Source organism: Carlito syrichta, unplaced genomic scaffold, assembly GCF_000164805.1.
Source record: "Carlito syrichta isolate Samal-C Ts95f unplaced genomic scaffold, Tarsius_syrichta-2.0.1 Scaffold315412, whole genome shotgun sequence".
Lineage (NCBI taxonomy): Eukaryota > Metazoa > Chordata > Mammalia > Primates > Tarsiidae > Carlito > Carlito syrichta.
In genome coordinates this window covers 58138-80645 of record NW_007259508.1, presented here as the reverse complement: position 1 = coordinate 80645, position 22508 = coordinate 58138, and the positions used below count along the sequence as shown (strand labels likewise).

Sequence of the window (22508 nt, the reverse complement as noted above, 5' to 3'; positions counted from 1 at the left end):
AAAAAAAAAAAAAAAAGCTGGGCTCAATGGCTCAGCCTATAATCCCACGCTTTGGGAGACTCCAACTCAAAAAAAAAAAAAATGGAGAGAGATGGCTCTGCTCTCAAGGGCTTATGGGGACCAACGAGGAAACAAAATGCCAGGCTACGATGGGCTGCATCAATCTAATAGATTTACTAGCTAAGCTGGGCTCGGTGGCTCAGCCTGTAATCCCGTGCCTTGGGAGGCCGAGGTGAGTGGATTGCCTGAGCCCGTGGGTTCGAGACCCGCTTGGGCAATTTGGCGAGACATCATCTCTACAATAAATTAAAAAAATCAGTTGGGCGTGGTAGCACGTGCCTGTAATTCCGGCTACTCGGAAGGCTGAGGCGGAAGGATCACCGGAGCCCACCAGGTCAAGGTTGCGGTGGCCAGGAGGGGCCCCCGCACTCCAGTCTGGGCAATGGAGTGAGACTCCAACTCAAAAAAAAAAAAAAAAAAGATTTACTAGCTAGAAGAGAAGAATTAAAATGTTTCTAGCATCAGAGAAAAAGACAAATATTTAAAGTGATAGGTCGTTCAATTACCTGATTTGATCTTTATACATAAATGTATTAAATGACCACAGGTACTCCCAAAATATGTATGTCTATTATGTATCAATAAAATAATTGTTAACTAATAGATTTACTTGGTAACATTTCTTGAGTTCTTACTCTACTCCAGGTACTGTGCCCAGTGAGCCCTCATCTTCATGATTTCATCGACTTTCACAGCCGCCGCAAGAGGCAGGTAACAGATAAGGAAACTGAGGCTCATTGAAGTTAAGTGGCTTGCCCCAGATCTCACAGCAACAAACCAGAATTCAAACACAACTTTGACTAAAGAGCCCCGATATTTAAACATTACAGGTTTCCAGGAAAGGAACTGATGATTTCAGAGGATTAGAGGATGCATGAGCTGAATAATTTGTCACTGGACATATGGAAGCAGAAAGTCCTCAGTGTGAGAGAAAGGACTTCTACACTGAAGCAGAGGTTGAACTAGATACTCTTTAATGTTCCTTCCAATTCTAAGTATAGGAGCTACAATTTTTTTTTATTCACTGTTGCAATGCTTCTGAAACAGGCCTGCAAACTCCAGGGGGTTACAAACATCTCAGGGGTTCATAACTTCTATGGGAATTTTGAAATGATAATCCAGAACATTTTATAACCTTATAAAGACAAAGTTTTCTTTTGCAATGATAATATATCGTTGAAAAAAAATTTTTTTGGAGTCAGGTTCTCACTCTGTCACCCAGACTGGAGTACAATGGTATGATCACAGATCACTGTAATCTTGACCTCCTGGGCTCAAGCAATCCTTCCACCTCAGCCTCCTAAGTAGCTGGTACTGCAATGTGAGTCCCCACACCTAGGCAGTTGGAAGACCTTTTTTTTTTTGAGTTGGAATCTCACTCTGTCACCCAGGCTGGAGTGCAGTAGCATGCTCACGCCCACCCTAGACCTTTAAAGAATAAGACAAGTTTCTCAAGTCAGACGGAAAACGTGTCTGAGGACATAAGTGGGGGAAAGGATGGCTTGGCTTTGAAAGGTGCCTGTACATTATTCAGAGTTAAGAAACAGCACCCTGTGGGCTCTTCCTCCATCAAACAGGCTAGTAGATAGGTGACCCTGCTGTTTGCACTTGTCCCATCTTTGGCTCACAAGATCTGTTTCCTGTGTGGATCCTTCTTCCCCACTTAAAGGGTAAACACCTTTGGTTGGGAGTTTTCCCAGGAGGCAGGAAGACCGTGGAGCTGCCTCTGGCTCGGACACTCTAAGGGTAGGTAGGAGGCCGAGGTGTGCCCACAGAGTCTTGGCACTTCCTTTCCTCTCTGCCTTCCACTCCCCTGCCCGCCTCTGCTGTCCAGAATGGAGCGCAGCAATTCTTTGAAACCAAAATGCATGAATGAAATACAAGGGGTGAAACCCGTGGACTCTGTCTGAGGCCGGGAAAGTCACAGCCAAGGTGTTAAGTAACCACTCTTCAAACGAGGAGGAAATCAAATCTGGCTGGAGCAGCAGCCCCTGGCTTTCCTTCTCGAGGCTCATTAGCTCCCACAGGAAGTAGGGGGCCCTGCCCTAGCTCCCGTTACAGGCGGCAGGCAGCCCACGATCTCGACGCCCTGTGGTTCTCCAAGACCTAAGCCCGGCGGAAAGTTTCACCTTGGGGAAGCAAAGTTTCCATTCCTCCGTCCAGCCCCCTGAGGGAGTGTACAGCAGACATCCGGGAATGTCCCCCAGGGACAGCCGTCTGCTGGCCCAGAGCCAGACAGGCTGCTGGGCTCCTCCCCATCGGGTCCTCATGCCCTCCCTGAGGAGGTCTTTGGTACATGGGGAGGGAGGCTCTCAGAGGCCCCAGATTGCCTGCCTGTCCAACATTTGGCCTCCACAAACTGTGCCCTGGCCTATACAACCACACTCTCCCTATACATGTATGCCACAAGGCACCACTTCTCAGTAGTAGGAGCAGCAGTAGTAGTGAGCATACTTTATAAATTATAGATCTTCTAATCTTCTGCAACAACCAATGAGGTACACATCATCTTTCTTATTTAAAGATACCAGCCTAGGCAACATAGGAAGACCTTGTCTCTACAAAATAGCAAAAATTTAGCCAGGCATCATGGTGTGCACCTGTAGTCCCAGCTACTCAGGAAGCTTAGAAGAGAGGATTGTTTGAGCCCAGAAGTTTGAGGCTATAGTGAGCTATGATTGCGCCACGGTATGCCAGTCTGGGTGACAGAGTGAGACCCCGAATTTAAAAATTAAATAAATAAATAGACAAATGGAAGTCAAGACTCAGTAAGGTTAAATGACTTGTCCAAGACAACCAAGAGAATGTTGTAGGCTGGGCTCAGTGGTTCAGCCTGTAATCCCAGCACTTTGGGAGGCCGAGGCAAGTGGATTGCCTGAGCCCGCAGGTTCGAGACCAGCCTGGGCAACTTGGTGAGACCTCGTCTCTACAATAAATCCAAAATTAGCTGGGCGTGGTAGTGCGCGCCTGTAGTTCCAGCTACTTGGAAGGCTGAGGCAGAAGAATCGCTGGAGCCCAGCAAGTCAAGGCTGCGGTGGCTGGGAACATGCCACCGCACTCCAGTCTGGGCAACAGAGTGAGACTCCAACTCAAAAAAAAAAGAGAGAATGTTGCAGTTAGGTTCGGACCCAAGTTCTGTCTCCATTGTCAAGAGATTTTTCTTACATGTGGAGATTGGATTTTTGTTACTGTTGTTTAGCTTCTCCATTGAGATACTGTACAGAGTGAGTCAGAGATGGAAAACAAACAGAAAAGCAGGGGCTCTCTTTCTCTCCCTCCTAATCCTGCTTGTGTTCTGTAACATGGGGAAGGGGAAAGGGAAGCTCTCCTCGCTGCCGTTTATTTAAGGTACCACCTAGTAGACATCCCTCAGAATCCCCTTGGCTTGCTTCCAACCTTCGACTTTTATCCTGACTCTTCCGGAAACACGGACAGATCTGGCCCAAGACCACCTTTGCTGTGACAGTCCTCAGCAAGGACCTCTTGCCCCTGGTGGCCATGGAAGTCTCACTTTCAGATTTATAAGGCATGTGAGAGACATAGGATGGACTTGGACAACAAAAATCCCTACATTGTTCCTTTTGGTTCTAGGACATATTGTGAGGGGAAGCAGGTTTAATTCCATTTATTTAATTCAACCCTATTTGGCTCAGATTGATACATCTTGTCCTCTCTGAGAATGCCCTCGTGAGCCACAAGGCAGGGGTATTAAGTGAGATCGTACATGGGAGGCGCTTTGTGGATTGCAAAGGCCAGGCAAATATTGAGACATTACTACGGCCCTTTGACCATCATTTCTTTTCCCCAGCACCTCTGGGGGTAGCCTTGGAGACACGCAGTGCAGACAAAGGCAGTGTCCTCCCAGGCCTCAAGTAGCTCCCACCACCTCGGCAGGGCTTCCTCCTGCAGCCCCTGTCAGATCCCCTCTCGGGTCTCCCAAGCGTCCCCTCTAACTTTCCTCTTCACAGCTCCTCATCCTGCCCAGCCCAGGGCCCTGGTGACTCACAGTGGTTCTCTGCTTGTCCAGAAAGGACTCCCAGGGGCTTCTTTGGAGCCTCCTCATCATCAAGGTGAAAGTCCTTGGCCTCCCACTGCCCAGAGGCCTTGAAGAAGCTGGCACACATGCCATAGGCACAGCACTGGTAGGCATAAGGCACCTCCAGGATCCTGGGAGAGAAGGGGACAGATGATGAACTGTCTCAGCACACTTGGGGTCTAAGGCCTAAGTCTGAGTTCAGAAACCCCCAGTCCAGGTGCTGGGCACTCAGTGCCCGCCCTTCAAGCCTCAAGTGCCCTGATCGCTGTGCCGGCAGTATCCTGGTCTTTCTTTGCTAGGATCTTACAGCTGATTCCTGCCTCTGAGGGGCTCAGGACGTATTCCAGGATTTTCCTCATTCATCTTGATAACTGAGATGGGGACAGAAACTTTCTGCCCATTGTTCTAGGAGTCCACTCAGCAGGCCCAGAGCGAGGAGGAGCTTCCCCAGGGTCACAAGGCAGTCAGAGTGCTCTACTCCCCCTCCCAGGCAGCACCTCTTCTTTTATATGTAAGGAAACAGAGATTCTCCTAGTGACTCTACCCTGGCCCTCAGTGAGACCCACATCCTGCCCCCTCAACCCCAGCTCTGGGTATATTGGAGCTGGATTTGGTGCCCCTGAGGGTGAGGGCCAGTGCCTCAGGGCATCTCATTAGTTTGCAGCAGACAAGGCTTGGGCCACACAGGCTGCACGGCTGCTGCTGCTTGTGGAAGAGGCCTGGATGTCATTAGCACCAGGGACTGGCTGTGCAGCTTGTTTTCCACTCATCAGTGCCTGGGGCTCTGCCCTGATTCTAGGAGCTCAGATGCTACCCAAGTGGGGATGGACAATCTGGGTGTGTGGAACCAGGTGAAGAGTGAGGAGGGCCGGAGGTCTTTGCATCCTCACAGGTCCGAGTGTCCCCTAGTGTTGGTAGGGGGAACAGGGAGGCAAGGAGGAAGGGGAGATACGTGCCAGACCCCATTTGGGCTGGCAGAAGGTTGGTTGAGCCCTTCCCACTCAGTCTTGGCCAAACCCTAAACCACTAGGCTACTCTCAAGGTGAGCCCCTGTGGCTTTTCCCCTGTCCCTCCATGGCCTCCAGCCACCCAGGCTAAACCTATCTAAGGGAAATATCAGGCCCTCACCTCAATTTTGGAAAACTGTCCTTGGAGAAGGCCTGGGATAGAGCCAGGTTCCCTTTGAGCTTCAGATGCATCAGGCCCCCAAGTCCAGCCAGGGGCAGTGTGGTCAGCTGGTTGTCAGTCAGGTCCCTAGGACAGTGGATGGTCAGGGTTATTGGCAGTCAGTGGGATTGCTGAGGGGGCAGGGCTGTGCTGAGAGTGTGGCCAGGGTGCCTGGGATGGAAGCAAGAGGAGAGGATCAAAGGACAGAAGATAAGCTTAGAAGAGAGCATTGAATGCTGGGGAGGAGAGCGGCCAAGAGCTGCTAGCGGTACCATTACAACTTGTTCATTCATTCATTCAGCAAATATTGGGTACCATCTATGTATCAGACACTGTTCTGACTTAATGCCAAGCTGTCCCAATTTGTAGGTAACAGAGCTCCCCAACCACAGCTCCTGTGCCCAAGTCTGAGTACTACCTGGGAATCTCTGCCCACCCCCCTTGGGCAACCTTCCTGTTGTTTTCCCCCCATCCCCCCTCCTTTCCCCCAGATTTTTTGATGATACAAGAAGCCAGGGGCTAGAATTGGACAGAACTGGACCTCTGGCTACGAGCAAGGATTGGGTCATCCATTCCGTCTTGCAGGGCCTGCTTTGTAGCCAGAGGTGAGGACATACGTGGTCTTCTACCGGAGACGCATTAGAGGAAGCCAGGGCTCCAAACCAAACACCACGACCACAGACTGTGCGTCGTGGAAACAGCCCTGGACTGGAAGGCAGGAAACCTGGCGCTGTCACCAACTCACTGTGTAACCAAGGGGAGCCACAAATCTGCCTGAGTTTCAATGTCCTCATCTTTCAAAGGGATAAAAATATCTACCCTACCTAATTGGCAAGACTAGAGCAAACAGGAGAGGGACGACGGAGGTAAGGGTTTTGCAAAGCTACGGCCCAGAGCCCAGAGAGCCATCTGGGGAGGAGCCATGAACCACTGGGCCCTGGGCTCTGGCTCTGGGCTTGAGCAAGCCTCTCCCCCAGGCCTCAGAGCCCTCACCTGTGAAGTGGGCTGGATGAGATTTGAGGCCAGGACTGGAGCTAGCCAAAGGAGTCTTTGTGTCAGCCAGAAGAGAGCCCAGTCTGGTCAGACACGCCTTTAAGACACACAGGTTGGCAAGCAGGCGGGAGGATGTCAGCTCCCCCTTAGGCAGGATCCCTTGTGCAGTGAATAACCTGCTCCACAGTGTGTGGCAGCCCCACCAGAGGCCCCTTCCAGCCCTGACATAATGACCATGTAGCCAGCACTGCTCATTCACTGCTGACATCGTGTGTAATTTAGGGGATCTGAGGTCCCCTGCTGCCCGACAGAATGGCAGCCCTCTAGAGTCATGCTCAAGCAGAGGCCCCTGAGCTCTCTGAGCCCCCACATCTGTCGCCACCCTCCTGTGTGTGAAGGAGTTCTAGGCCCATCCATCTATCCATCCTCTTTATTGGTGCACAGAAAAGCTGCAGGAGGGGCCAGGGCAGAGGGCATGAGGAGGGCTGAGGCTGCCAAAACATTGCAGAACATTAGCAGATGATGTTCCAGAGCTTGCAAGAGGTAGGCTCTCTGTTTATCAGGCCCCACGGTCTGTCAAGTGGACTGTTAGAATGATGGATGAGGCTGTGGCCCATCTCCCTGGGATATGTGACCAAACTTGTATGCATGTTCCTGCTTTGGGGTGGCCCTCCTACCCCCACTGGCCAGCGCATAGTCCTGATTGGTCCCCTGAACCCTGGAGGGCGGTGCAGCGGGCACTTACAGCTTGACCAGGGAGCGCAAAGTTGAGAAGGCCTCAGGGTGGATGGACCGGATGGCATTCCAGCTGAGGTCCCTGTGGGCAAAGAGAGTGTGACTGGAGAGGACAATGACATAGAGAGGACTATTGTTCCCATCAGAGGCTCTCCCTCATATACTCCACCCCCCCACCTGACCTGATCCCAGTGGCCATCTGGGGACCACACCGGCTACTGCTCAGCTCCTGACCTAGTTGTGGCCCCAGGAACTGGGGCATGGCAGCTTGACTCCAGAGTCTTATGGCCCCCTGGGTACTAGCTGGAGAAATAGCTTGAGAAGCCACCTGGACGAGGAGGCACCTCTCTTCCTGTGTGTGTATGCTGAGGGTGGGGGTTGTAGACCAGGCTGGCAATGGGCATATCACGTCTGCTTAAACCGTACACGTGTTATAGGTGTGCACATGCCTGGCAGAGGGACAGCGCAGCTCCTCCATGGCCCACCCCTGGGTGCTGCGGGTACTCACAGAGCTTGCAGGGAGCTCAACTGGCTGAAGGTGTCAGCTCCAATTTCCCAGATGCGGTTGTGCTGGAGGCCGCTAGGGCAGCAAGAGAGGTTGGATGAGCCGGCAGGCTCAGACCCTGGCTCCGCTCCATGCCCCCCGAGCACTGGGAGGAAGAAAGGAGAGCCCCCCACTTCTCCTGGCACAGGAAGAAAGGGCCCAGCCCGAGGAAGTCACCAGAATTAAAGGGAGCACAAGGGGATCCGGTTGCCTTGGGTAAGTGGGTCAGGAGACAAAGCCACAAAACCATCCCTGTGGCCCAGAAGGGAGTCAGCTTCCAGTGTTCCCACTGGGCCTGGCTCCCAGCCCAGCCAGACTGCCCCCACACCTCCCCATCACCATGGGTCCTCCAGACCCTAGCCCAGCAGCAGAGCACCGCCTAGCCCTTGGACAGCCCAAGCGACTGGCCCAAGCAGGGAAGCAGAGCTCAGTACACTGGCTGTCTGAATGGGAGATGGACCCTGGGCCTCGGCCATGTGGAAGATCCTCCTTCCTTTGGCACCTAGACAAACAGGACAGACCCTCATCCCTTTACCTTACCCCAGCTGACCCCAAAGGCACAGTCTTGCCTAGAAGCAGGAGACAAGCACAGGGAGGCTCAGGAGGCCATGACTAACTTGAGAAAACAGGAGCTGGGTGAATACAGCTTAGACAATAGTTCTGTTTGTGTGTTTGTTTGTTTGTTTTTTGAGTTGGAGTCTCACTTTGTTGCCTAGACTGGAATGCAGTGGCATACTCCCGGCCACTGCTGCCTTGACCTGCTGGGTTCCGGTGATCCTTCCGCCTCAGCCTTTCAAGTAGCCGAAACTACAGGCGTGTGCTACCACACTTGGCTAATTTTTAAAAATTTATTGTAGAGAGAGGTCTCACCAAATTGCTCAGATGGGTCTCGAACCTGTGGACTCAGGCAATCCACTCACCTCAGCCTCCCAAAGTGCTGGGATTACAGGCTGAGCCACCAAGCCCAGCCATTTTTTTTTTTAAAAGTGGTTTGTTCTTTGTGAACTTTGAATCCCAGGTTTGCTCTTCCACATATGTGGAAAACAAGAGAGTGTGCTCCGAAATGCAGCGTGCTTCCAGCTCCTTAAAGCCTTCCTCCCTCCTGACCACTGAACTCTAAAGTGGCTCTGTCCCTCCACTGCCCCTGACAGGATTGCATTTCTGTGTTGCTATTGTCTCATAAGGAGCCACCTGGAGACTCCTTTCAGGTACCAACTATCGGGCCCATCATCTCTCAGCCCTAACCCCTAGGTTCGACAAACTTGGAGAAGGAATTAATGTCAGAATGTGCTTCAGCCCTTGCTGACCCCTTTCCCTCAAACCTGCCCAGAGGTCAGCATGCATTCCTTTACCTCTCCCCTGCCCTCAGACTCACATTTCCTCCAACTTCTGACACCTGTGCAGGCTGGGAAGCTCCTCGATTTGATTATGAGACAGTTCCCTGGGGAAAAGAGAAACCATGGCCAGGGTGAAGCACTGGCTATGTGAGGTCTTGGTGTGAGGGGCCTCTGGCCCAGGCTGCACTTTCTTGTCAAGTCGCTGAGGACCGTGGAGGCCTGGCAGGGACATGGCTGTTGACACACCTCACACCAGGGTACCAGTTTTACCACTTTCCTCATCTAGCCTTCTCTGCATCTCCCCCTGCTGAGTACCACTCCTCACCAGCCTTGGATGGGACTGACTTGGAATTTTCCAACAGGGCTACCTTATGAAGACCCTGGGAGGGTCTTGGGGGAAGGGGAACAGGAAGTGACAGGGTCATGGTGATGAGGAAAGAGGCAAACAGCTGGATCCAGAGCCCCTGTGAGAACACATTAGGCCTTACTGTGCAAGCTGATCAATGCCGACCCATATACCTGCCATCACCATTTATGGGGTTGGGAGGGAAGATCAGTACTCGAGGCCCTTAGGGACATCTGGCCCAACCCCTTCACTTAACAGATGAGGAAGCTGAGGCCAGTCAGTGTCAAGGCCGAGTCTGGAGCCTGTGTCTCCAGATCCCCAGTCTAGGATTCCTCTCATACACTGTGTGTCAGTTCATCTTGTGTGTCAGTTCATCTTGAGTTGGTGAGGAGCTCAAGCTCAAGACGAACTGACACACTGTTTGTGAAGAGCCCTGGACCGGGGATCTGGAGTCAAATTGGAATCCAAGGAGAGAGGTCCTCAGAGGCCAAAGTAACTCCCTGGTCCCAGAAATGATTCATTTTCTTGTATAAATTAGAGTAATAATGTCATTTATTGGTATTATGCACTAGGTGCTTTACATATATTTTTCAACCTTCACAAATTGACCTACATTTTATTTGAAGCTCAGAGACATTAAAGGCACCCAAATCAATACAGCTATTAAGTGGCAGAGTTGGGCCTCAAAGCCAGGTCTGATTCCAAAGATCATTGTCTTTTCATTCTGAACAAGAGAGGATAGCCCAGTCCCTCCGGGGCGGGCTCTCAGTAGGAGCCTACGCTGCTCTACTCTCCAGGAAGAGATGTGACCAAGTGGGACAGAAGCAGGAGAGGCCTTTTGTGGGACATGGGGGCAGGGGCACAATGCCAAGACTGTAGAATGCTTGTGAGCACTCACAGGACTCGGAGCCTGGGCAGCTGTTGGCACATCCCCGATGGGAGCAGCCGGATGCCTGCGCGGGTCAGGGTCCTGCAGGGAGAACAGAGACAGAGCTGGCACCCGGCCCGGGGCCCTGCCATTCCCAGCCACCCGTCTCCAGCTCTGGGCCTGATACTGTCATGGGACGACAGAGCTAACAAAAGAGAGAAGCAGAGGGAAAGACAGGGCAGGGGGTGGGGCTACGGGAACAGAAAAGGAGCAGGCTCTGGCATCTGAGTGCTAAACTCCCTTGGGCCTGGAGGAGCTGGGGCAGGGAGTGGAGAGAGGGCCCAGCCCAGGGGCTCTGCTTGGCAGCCAGTCCCTGCACACCCAGCCCTACCTGATTCACCCTGTCCCATCCCCACCCACCCTGATCCCATCTCCACCTGTGTCTCATAATGGTCCCCAGAAGCACTGGGCCTGTAGGACAGGGACAAAAATCTTCTCTGCTTTAGGGATCCTTGAGAGGAGAGAGAACATGGGCTGAAAGTAGATAGGAAAAAAAACCCTGGTGGAACCATGGGAACCAAGCACAGAGTTTGGGCCCTGTACCTTGGGGGAGAGAGAAGAGATGAGAAAGAAGGGAAGAACCAGGAACTGGGATAGAGAGGGGTTGTAGGGGCAGGTTGGAGAACAGGCTTGGCTTAGGGAGATGGTGTCCCAGGAAGGACCCAAGGCCATGGTCAGCTTTTGGGAACTACTGCTTCCCTCGTGGAAAATTTTCCACATATCAGTGAATCTAGGGGGAAGACAACAGAGGAGAGCTTTCCAGCCCCAGCAATGGCATGAATGAGATTTGGGAGGCAGGGCAGTTGACTTCCTGAACTCACTCTGGGTGTCTGCTTGCTTCATTCATTCATTTAAACATATTGAGGGCCTATTGTGTTCTGGCATTCACTTCCACCGCTCCACAGAATATAATAATAGAAAATACAAGAACATCTTTGTTGGAGTCAAACTTCAGAAAGGCAGAGGAGATAGGTTTTCACAAACCCCCCTCCCTGTCACAGGTCCTCAGTAAATGCGTGGCTTGGGGCTAGGGACTCTGAAGTCATGCCTGGAAATTCCAAGCATGGTAAAGAGAAAAAGACCAGTCTCCTCCTCCACCCCCACCACCTGCCGCCTCCTGGCCTTGCCTGTAGGCAGTGCCATGTCAGGTGGTGGCCCTGGACCCCTGAGACTGAGGTAGGCCAGATAAGGGGGAAGCAAAGAGTCTGGACAGTCTTTGGGGGAAGGAAGGTGGAAAAGCTCTTGGGGGTGAAGCTGGGGAGATAGATAAGGTGAAGGGAGAGAGAATTCACTCACAGGATCTCCAGGCTGGTGGTGCCCTTGAGGTCTGGGAACTCCTGGATGTCCGTGGCACCATTCAGGGATCTAGAAATAGACAGTGAGGTCTGAGGAGTGGAGTCAGAGCATCTCAACATCCAGGTTCACTACTCTCAGTCTTCTCTCCCCTCAAGGACTCCGCCTTTTGGGGAAATGTCATTCCTCCTTATAATCTGATGGAGGCTGAACCATGCTTAGGAGGATCCAACCAGCCATTTTCTTAAGTTTGCTCAGCACACCCTAGCCCAGAAAGAGCTGTGCAATCTCAGAGTTCAGCCTCAATTTGGAAAAATGCAACACAGGCAAGCAACATGGGACTCGCCTCTGTTTAACAGGCAATAGCTTGGGTGCTTCTGAAAATGTGCTTGGCTGCTGGGGTTTGCTCATTAGAGCCTAAGAGAGGGTCTCCTCTCATCTGTCATCTGCTAGGGCTTTATTAGAACCTCTCTGCCAGTTCTCTTAAACTGCTTTAGACTGAGGGTTTCCCCTTCCCCACCAGGCCTGTCTAACTGAGGACACGGATGATATAAGGCCCACACACAACAGGAGCACAAAAACATGAGTTGTTGAGCACTGTGAGGATGCAGCATGGGACCCAAAACAAGTCCAGAATCTGAAGTTAAGGGTTCTAGGTTCCTGCATGAGCAGGAGCTGGGCATCTCGTGTTCTACCTGTAAAATGGACCCGAAACACCTCCCTCAGTGTTGGGATGAAGACGAAATGCAACAGACATGGGGGTGTCAGCTATGTGACTGTGGTGCCACAGCACGCTGAGAGAAATCCAGGGAGCTCTATGAAGAAGTGAGACTTGGGCTTGGAATTGAAAGAATAAGAGAGAGGAAGTAAAAGAGCATCTGCAGCCCAAGGGTAATGATAGCACAGTAAGGGGCCCAAGAGCTGTGCTCCAAGACCACTGGAGAACAAGTCTTGAGAATACACAGTATTCAGAGCCTTATCCTATCATTTATGGAATAGTTACCATGAGCAGGCTATAACCAAAGAGACCAGATATGACTCCTTGACTACCGAGAAGGGTCCTCTTCATTCTTTTGAAATCTGGGAAGCAACCATAGGTCAGGGAGGTGGAGGAAGCCATGAAGTCTAGACAGATGTGGAATAGGTCTGAGCAGAGCAGAGGCCTGCAGCCCTGAAAACCACACCTTGCAGAGGGGCTGTGTATTGCAGTGGGGTTATGCTTGCAGGTGAGTGATCTGCAGGTGGGAGGGTAGGAGAGAGCAGGGAGGAGTGAGGAGAGGGAGAGGTCCAGGCTGCAGCAGCCTTCAGCCTTCAGTGCCAACTTACAGCGTGTGCAGTTTCGGCAGGTACTGGAATGCCGACCTTCCCACAAACTGGATTGGGTTATCATAAAAGTGTCTGGAAGAAAAAGGCCCAAATACCTGATTCAGTTTTTCAGCCCTTTCTGCTAAGACAAAGGCCGATCTCTGCTTTCTTCTCCTACCAATGTAGACCCAGGAGAGAACACAGAGTTCCCATCCTCCCCTCCCACGCTTCTGCCTCTGGTGCTTTCTAGAGAAGTCCCTCTTGCCTCCACAACCTCCATTCTCCTCCCACAAACACTGTTCAGCAGCAGGAGACCAGAAAAGTAATACTCACATCGTCTGCAGTAGAGGGTTCCCCATGAAAGCCTTTTCTGGGATAGCCTTGATGTTGTTGTTATGGAATCCCCTGGAAGACAACACCTCAGAGGCCTGAGGACTTGGAACAAAGTGTGGAGAGGGGAGGACATGGAATTCTATGGGGCTTTTGGACAGCTAACCAGACAGACCGTGAGACAAAAGGGACACTGGCTTGGAGATTCCAGGTTCAGATGCTGCCTGTGATTTTTCTGCTTTGTTCAATTACACATCTATCCTTTCCCTAACAAATGTGAAAAGAGCGAGGGAGGGAGGCCCAGGCCGCAGGCCTCAGGAAGCCTGTGGGAGTAACTCAAGAGCCTGAGGGTGAGTGCCAGTCCCAAGAGGGGAATCCTCTCCTTAGACACTCGTGGCAAGAGCTCTGGTGGGTTCCCACAGAGGAAGCTAAGTGTGTGTGGGAGGAAAAAGAGGATGCAAGACCAGGCATGGTGGCTCACACCTATAATCCCAGTGCTTTGGGAGGTCAAAGTGAGAATATAACTTGAGGCCAGGAGTTCAAGACCAGGCTGGAAAGCATAGTGAGACCTAGTCTCTTAAAAATAAAGGAGAATGCAGAAAAAAACAGAGCTTCCAGGGATTTTAGGAATCCTCTGGGATGTTCCTCAAATTGAGGTTGGCTTGGTCTCAAGGCCTTGAAATGGAGAAACAGAAGTGTCAATAGCAGTAGGGGGGATAAGGTACAGAACTGCATGGTGAATGACTGTGAACGCACAAGGAGTAAAGGAGGAATGAGGCACCCAGCTGAGGGTTTGGGAGTCTGGAAGCCAGGGATTACATGTTTGATTAGTTGGGAAGAATATTTTTAAAAAAACACATGTTGGACTGAAAAGCACATAACCTGTGCTCAGCAGGCCCCTTTCTGTCACCTTTCTTTTTCAGTGGAAGTTTCTGGTTTCTCTTTGTGTCCTCTGGCCTCTGCTCACCTCTCTCTTCCTCCTGGCTGTCCCATCACAACTTTTACCTTCGTGATCTCTCACTCACAACACCTCTGGCCAGGGCTGCCCACCCAGGACTGTTTGTTCATTTACTCACCCCTTGCATTCATATATATATATTTGAACACCCCTTTGTGTCTAATGTTGGGCCAAGCTCTGAGCAATTTAGAATTTTATAAAACAGAGGCTCTGTTTCCAAGCAGATTTGATAGATAGATATGATGATGATAGATAGAGGATAGATGGATAGATAGAAGAATAGATGATAGATAGATAGATAGATAGAAAGAAAGATAGATAGATAGATAGGGTAGACAGAAGAGATAGATGATAGATAAGATAGGTGGATAATAGGTAGGTAGGTAGGTAGGTAGATAGATAGATAGATAGATAGATAGATAGATAGATAGATAGATAGATAATAGATAGATAAATAGACACATACACCTCTATATATGTATCTTCTTGCTGCTGCTAACTTAGGTCTCTGCTCTCTCTTCCCTCACACTGTACTTTTTCCTGTCTCAATGCTCCTGCATGCCCTGTTCCCTCCATGCCCTCTTGATTGCTCAAATCTCATCCTTCTCTCATGTCCCAGCTCAAAAGGAAAAAAATCACACACTGGTGACTCTTTGGCAACGGAGAACTTCCCATAGTTTCTTATGCAGACTGTTTCCCCTAGCTGGTCCAGTGCTTACCTGCTACTTGCATTTGGTGTTAAAATCACAATTTCAAACTTCTGGATAGAGTGAGGGGGATGGAATGGCACTGCTTCTATAGGTCTTATGTGGTCGTTTGAGCTATAAAGATGCTGTGATGCCTGACAGTTCTGGGCTCTGTTCATGAACCGGCAGGTCCCCTTAATCTGGTCCCACTCTAGTGGTACTATCACGCTCTTGCTGTTTTCTGAGCACTTCTGTCCAGGAAGGTCACTCTCCCACCTGTGCTCATCCCTGTGGTAGCTCAGCTTCCTTTCTGGGCCTCTGTCCTCATTATTTCTACCTCTCCTCCTTCCCCAACATTGCCACCTCAATCCCATTCACCCTTCAAGGCCAATCTCAGGATCACTCCTCAATAATCTTTCCATGTTACTCTGAACTCCCACCATTGTTTTAGCTAATGCTACCAAATTTATGGCTGAGTTTTTTTTTTTTTTAGTAAGAGTTTCACTCTGTCACCCAGGCTGGAGTGCAGTGACACGATCATGGCTACTTCAGCCTTGACCTGTTAGGCTCAGGTGATCCTTCTGCCTCAGCCTTCTAAGTAGCTGGAACTACAGGTGTGTGCTACTGTGCCTGGCTAATTTTAAGACTTATTGTAGCGACAAGCTCTCACCAAGTTGCACAGGCTGGTCTCGAACCCCTGGACCCAGATAATCCTCTTGCCTCTGCCTCCCAAAGTGCTAGGATTACAGGTGTGAGCCACTGCACCTGGCATATGTTTGGAATTAGATATCGTTCTGTCCTATTCCCTGTTTTACATATGTTGCTTTGTGTCCTCAGTGAGGCTGAAGGATCCTTGGGTGAGCTCATGTCAATCTGATCCTTCATTTGTGTTTACCATCAAACACAGTGTTGGGCACACTGAGTACTCAGTGAATGCTGAAATAAAATAATAAGTAGTGAGTGTGGGGAACCAGAGCCAACTTCTCAGTCCTCCTGGGCACAAGGTACTGAGGAGTGACCCCATAAACCAGCACCTAGCTCCTCATTCTGGACACACACCAACCAAGGCAGGGGCAGTGCCAGGTCCAGGCTAATAGGAAGTGGCTTGTGCTATGTGTTTTCCCAGGCTGAAAGGGTCCAGGGCCATTTCTGCTGATGATACACCCCGAGGAAATGCTCAAAGCCAAGCTAATGAGGTCCAGGACTGCTTAGAACTGCACTGGAGCTGGGGAGAGTAGGCAGCTCCATCTTTTACAAGGGCCGTGGGTGGTGAGGAGGTGAGGGAATAGGGAGGTCCAGCTGGGCTCAGCCCCTGCACTGGGAGAGGAGGACACCCACAGAAACCAGAGGAGCTTACAGTTCCTGCAGTCTGCCCAGGGTCCGGATGGCCACGGGGAACTCTTGCAGCTCGTTATAATTCAAGTCTCTGGAATGGAAAGTAGAGCCGTCATTAGTGCAAAGGCATAATGGGGCATGTCAGGGTCCCTGAGAAATGGAAAGTTGGCTCTGGGATTGGCCAGGGAGATGGGTTTTCCAATCTGTTGGATCCTGCTGCCAATGTCTGGAAACACATTTTTGAAATGTTTGTGCTCCATTCCCATTCTGCAAATCCTCAGACTTGGAAGCTTTCTGGCAGCAGAACTGTTCGGAGGTGGGGAGACACACTTCAGGGGTGTGGATACCTGCAACCATCTCTCTCAGAATAGTCCCCCCAGCTGAAGAAAGTATCTCAAGCCTTTGGAGACATCAGAGGAGAACTGGGTGATCTTTAACATCTTGTCACCACTTGCCACATCTTGTCACTATGGCTTCCAGAAGGTTCCTCAGGTGACTACCTTAACTATCTGTGGCTTTTGCTGTCATCTTCTATTAAATGGGTAGTGCTTCTTCTCTTTGGGTGATGATCTGGCAACTAATCTTTATTTTCTCTCTCCCTTTTCTTCATTTTTCTATTTTTTAAAGAATGAAAATTCATCGCATATATAATCAAAAAATAATAAGGGTAATTTTTAAAAGGGGGTAGCAACCCAAGACAGCAAGGATGTGGGGAAACAAGCATTCTGATAAACTATTAGTGGGAATTTAAATGTGTACAACCTTTTAGAAACTATTTGACAGCATCTTTTCAAATTAAATGATTCATATACAGGTACTCTAAGTCTAGGAATTTACCCTGCAGAAAAGCCTATACCTGTGGGTAAAGATATTTGTATAAGGACACTCATAATAGCACTGCTTAAGCGCTGGGAGCTGAATATTGACTCATAAGTGATCACGGCTTTGCTCCTTTGATTCTTTTAAGGAGCTTTCTGTGTTGTGCCCTTGGAGGCGATGACAGGACAAAGGGAAAGAGGAGGAACAGAAGAGGCAACTTTGGTTTTCATTAGAAAAGATTTAGAATTGCTTGTGATAATAGAAAAGAGGCCCAAAGGCAGAGGAGCCCCTCAGAGAGAGGCGGGTGTTTGAGTTTTGAGGGAGATCATAAAGAGTGGGTTTTACCTAATGTGATGTGATGTGTTCCCTCTCTGCCATCACTACAAGAGACTTCAGAAGAGATATCAACTTTCAAAATTGTGAGTTGGCTTTTGTTTTACTCAGTAGTCAATGAGTTATCTTCATGTGGAAATGTGTCTGATTTGGGTGGGGGTAGCTTGATGCCCCTAAAGTTCTTTTGCTAGGGTACATGATCCCAGGTTTTGACAAGGGGTTGAGGAGGACTCCATAGCATTTCTCTTGAGTCTCCCAGGATGCCCCCAGCTCATCTCCTCAGACTGTTAAAGCAACCTCTGCCTTGACAACTTTCATAGCCGTCCAATGCCAAGGCAGGGGGACCACGTGGAGGTCCTTTAATTAGAGTGACTTGGCAGAGTTTTGTGGATAAATACCATGTTAACACGGAGATAATGACAGGCTCCTCTGTGTGACAGGGTCATTACACCTAATAGTCTGCAGGTAGAGCCAGGAACCCAGCCCAAGGGCCAGAAGAGCAGTGACAAGCGTCTGGCAGCCAGTGAGCCAGATAATTGTCCCCCACTGCACACACACACACACACACACACACACACACACACACACACACACACACCACACTAATTACCCGATTACCCTCAGACTGTCTTGGCGATCTTGGGTAATTACAGTATAAAACCCCTCCTGCTTTGCTCCGCTCTGCTCCGTTCTTTAGTGAGTCAGACACCTTTGCCTCTTGTGCGTCAAACCTTGATTTGTTCATAGAGAGTCTCCCACAGGCTGTGTGAAGGATGTGGTCAAGCTGAGGCCAGGATGTGTGCAAAGCACTTTGACTGAAACCGGAGGTATTGGAGTTGGAAGCAGGGAAGAATTTTCAGACTGTGGAGTTCCTGGAGTTCTACCAGGGGCTACAGGAGATGCCTAGAAAATCAGGCCGGGAGAGTAGAGGATGGAGACAGTAGGGATGAAGTCGATGGCCTCTTTTTGGTGTTAAATTGCATAAATGATTCATTCTCACATCTCAGTGTTTCAAAATCAAGTGTTCCCCCCTCAACTTGGCTTAGGTCACTTAGGAATTCTCTACTCTTCCCCGAGGAAAACTAGATTGCCCATATATGATACAGAAGTATCTCCATATTGAAAAGCCTTCATATTGCATTTTTATCTCAAATGCAAATAATTGAATTGACCTGGCCTCAGAGACTTTCCTTGCTATTCCATATGCCTAGAATGCTCTTCCCCCCCCCAGATATTTTGTGGCTCATACCTGTACTTCATTTGGGTCTCTGTCCAAATTACACCTTAACAGAAAGGCCTTCTTCGACCACTCTATTTAAAATAGGACATCCTGTCATTCACTATTCCCTTATCCTGTGTGGTAGATGAAAAGTGGCCACAATTTCTTTGCAGCTTCCCCTCTCGAAAGATGGCATCTACCTCGAGAATGGGATAGAATGAAGTGGAAGTGACATGGCATGATGTGATCCTAAGTCACAAGAGACCTCACAGCCTCTGCCTTCTCTCTCTTGGAGTGCTCCCACCACCATGTAAGAAAACCCATGATGAGAACCATGTGGAATGAGAGGACTGTCTAACAGCCAACACTGAGGCCCCAGACATTTGAATGGGCTCACAACCTCATGAGTGAGCCCAGGGGAAGGTTGCAGCAGAATAACCACACTGATGAACCCAACCAAGCCACAGATCCATGAGAAATAATGAAGTGATGTTTTAAACCACTAAGTTTTGGGGTGATTTGTTATATAGCAACAGATAAGAGATACCCTCCTTTCTCTCTTTTCATATAACTTACTGCCATCTAACATATATTTGTTGATTTTCTTTCCACCCAACTAGAATGAAAGCTCCCTGGAAATAGAAACATGGTTTCATATTCTAAACATCAGAATAATCCTGGCACAGAGCAGGAACTCATTATTGAATGAATAAATGGAAAGGTCTACATAAATTCATTGATTAATTAAGACTTAATTAATGAATTCTTAAGAGAATCTAGTGTATGTGGGGAATATCCTTAAGATTTTGAGGTTGATGTCACAAGAGGCACAAGATAGTCCTGAGTGACACTGTTAGGCTTGCCCATGGTCACAGAGCTCATGGGATGGATTCCATGTGACTTTGTTATCATTGAATCCTTATAAAGTTCATTGGACCCATGTACAGGCAAACAGTTGAGTGGTTCCAGCCGTTCTTGGCAGTTTCTGGTCAGGAATTTTGCTAGGAATAGTCTAACAGACAGTAGGAAAAGACATGTGGTAAAAGGCATGTGAACTAGAAGGCTATTTTTGTAGAGAAATGTGGGAGAATAAAAATTGAGTAAATGTCAAAGAGAATTCTGCAGACTTCATGCCAATGAGGTGGCCTGAATTTTCCCATTTGGATGTCTACACAGATTTAATGACCTGGGTAATTGCCAAAGTCCCGCTTCATTTGGTGCTGTGTAGATATAATCTCTGGCTCTAATTGTCCAAGGAACATGTCTTTGCAGCTCTCTCTACCCTTGATGAATTCAACTCATTGCAATGGGCATTTGTTGCCTGCCCAAAATACGCAAAGACTTATACTGGGTGAAGTAGAAGGTAGTGAGATAGGAAAAACAAAAACAAAAAAACCACTCCTGTCTAGACAAATGTTCAAGACAACTAGATGAGCACTCTTGACGTGATCCTGGCGTGCACATAAAGCATTAAGACCTTCACAGACTGCAAGGATCATGCACTGCTGGAAAGACCAGGAGGACCTCATGGAGACATGAAATCTAAATCTGCCTTTGATGGCAGAGCAGGATTCCATAGGAAGGGATGGGTGGGTCTAGCAGAGAGCATAATGTAGAGGAAATGAGTGTTGGAGTTGTGTCTGGAGAAGAGCAAGTGATATAACTTGGTTGGAGCAAAGGGCAATATTCAGAGGTAAGGCTGGTGGGCTTTCTCCCCTGAATTACTGTACACTTCCTAGCTGCTGTCCTTGCCTCCAGGCCATCCCTATGATAACACTGGCAGAGCACTGACTTTGTGCCAGCCATAAAATGTTTTGCCTGAATAATTTATTAATCCTCACAACCACCCTAAGAGGTAGATACTACTATTATACTCATTTTACAGTTGAGGAAATAAGAGAAAAATTGAAGTAGTCAATCACACAACTAACAGATGGCTATGGCAGAGACCACTGTCTGTCGGTCAAAATTCACCCTCTCCCTTCTTTATAGCTGCTTGGTCTGATACCATAGCCACTAGCCATATGTGGCTATTTAAATTAATTACAAGTAAATATAATTTAAAATTCAGCTCTCCATTTTACTAACCACACTTTAAGTGCGCAATAGCACCATATGGCTGGCAGCTATCATTTTAGAAGCACAGATCTAGAACATTTCCATTATCACAGGAAGTTCTATTAGACGGCACCCTCTTAATGTAATAGGAGGAGTTGCCAGGGATGGAGCTAGAGTAAACTTCCCAGCCTCCCTTGCAGTAGGTGTGGCGGAAGGGCCGCACACCACTTCTAATCCAGGATCTATAAATTAGCCAACCTGTCTCCTCCATGGTCTCTCTACCCTTCCACTAGCTAGAGGCCAAAAACAATGAGGCCCTAGAGATGGCAGGATCCCAAGAAGCCAGGTCCCTGAGTCATCACATGGAGGAGGACCACCCGCCAAGAAGAAACACCCTCCTTGGACTGTTACATGATCCAGAAATAAACTTCTATTGTGTTTGTGCCATTATAAATGTTTTGGTCTATTTGTTACAGCAATTTAGCCTACCTGAACTAATTCAGTGTCACAGCCAGGATTTGAACCCTGGCAATTTGAGTACCCTTAGCTACTACACATCTGCCAGAAAGATTTTTTTAAAATGCAAACTGACTCTGTCACTCCCCTACTGAACAACCTGAAAAGACTTCCAGAACAAAGTTCACATTTCTTCATGGACTCCAATGCCCTTAACTAATCCTTCAGATTCATCTACCATTACAGCCCTCAGTGGGTTGTGCCATTTTCACACCCATGTGCGGTTACTTGTGCCCCTCATGCCCTCAGCCTGCAATGCCCTTTCCCCACATCCTCAGATGCTGAAATCCTAGTCATCCTTTGAAGTCTGGCTCAGATATACCTTTCTCCCCAAATCCAACCCCATCCCTGCAGTCAGAGTGAATCATTCACTCTCTCAGCACTTTCCTCATGTTTTTTTCTCTGCATGCACAGTATTAGACCAGAAATGATGGTGGAGGTAAAAATAGTAATTCTATGTAATAGTCATGGTTCTAGGTTCTAGGATTTACATATCCTTATTCATTTCATTCCTATGCCAACCCTTTGAGGTAGGTATTATAACGACCTCCATTTTGCAGATGAGAAATTAGGCCCAGAGAGAGGTCGTCACTTGACCACAGTTCTGCAGCTAGTAATGGAAAAGCTGAGATTGGAGCCCAGGCAGTTTGAGGCCAGAGTAGAGTTATCTGTATGTACATTGTCTCCCTCATGCCAGGAGGCTTGTTGAGGTCAGGAAGCAGATGGGCTCACCTTTGCGTTTCCTGTGGCCCAGGGACAGAGCCACATATGTGAACTCGTCATGGAAGATGATCATTTGAGCCCTCTGCAAAGGCTCAAGGTGGAGATTCCTTTGGCCTTGGTAGCTCGCTGCTTTGGGGCAGTGTCTTGGCCTTTGGCATTTAACTCTAACATGCAGACACTTGGTGACTGCAAGAAAGGCCTCTTCTGGCACAAAGCTCAGTCTGAACCTTCCATTGCAGGATGGTTTACGATGCCCTAAACTTCAGCTGGAAAACTATCCAGGGCTTTCTAGTCTATTATCTTTAACAGCCCAGAATCAACCAGAAGCCCAGGAAAAGTTCGTTATTCTGTCTGCTGCTCCCGGGAGCTGGAAGCAGATGGGGAAGGGCTGAGGTTAAAGAGGAACCATTCCCAAGGCTAGTCAGAGCTCAGTCTGGAAGCTGCAGATGTCCATGGCTAATCTGCCCCTTCATCTGCTCGGCTGCTTCTAGCCAAATCCAATCAAACTGATGGCAAACTCATGTGATCGGTAAAAGTAACTGAGAATGCAATCCCAGACCTAAGTTGCTCAAGGATCCACATCCCCAAATCTCTGCTTTCCATTAGTCTGTGCCAACTCCTGAGATCTCTGGGGAGCTTCACTATAGATTCAGAGGACAGAGCTGCCAGGATTTTCCAGTCATCCTACCCAGTCTCTTCCTTTTATTGATGAGAAAACTGGGTCTCGGAGAGAGAAGGTAAATCGCTACAAGTCCCAAAGCCAGGACTCAAACTCAGACCTTTTGGC

The 22508-nt window shown here is 49.0% G+C and overlaps 1 protein-coding gene across 1 annotated transcript in view; it reads right to left on the bottom strand.

The window, feature by feature from the left end:
* LGR6 (leucine rich repeat containing G protein-coupled receptor 6) overlaps positions 1–22508 on the bottom strand; it is a 45026-nt gene that overhangs the window by 5843 nt on the left and 16675 nt on the right. Inside the window, exons 3-12 of the mRNA XM_008072791.2 lie at positions 16076–16144; positions 13078–13149; positions 12766–12837; positions 11443–11511; positions 10117–10188; positions 8911–8976; positions 7500–7571; positions 7002–7073; positions 5225–5350; positions 4067–4227 (exon numbers count right to left, since the gene is read on the bottom strand). Coding sequence (XP_008070982.1) covers positions 4067–4227; positions 5225–5350; positions 7002–7073; positions 7500–7571; positions 8911–8976; positions 10117–10188; positions 11443–11511; positions 12766–12837; positions 13078–13149; positions 16076–16144 — 851 coding nt within the window. The remainder of the gene's footprint in view (positions 1–4066; positions 4228–5224; positions 5351–7001; positions 7074–7499; positions 7572–8910; positions 8977–10116; positions 10189–11442; positions 11512–12765; positions 12838–13077; positions 13150–16075; positions 16145–22508) is intronic.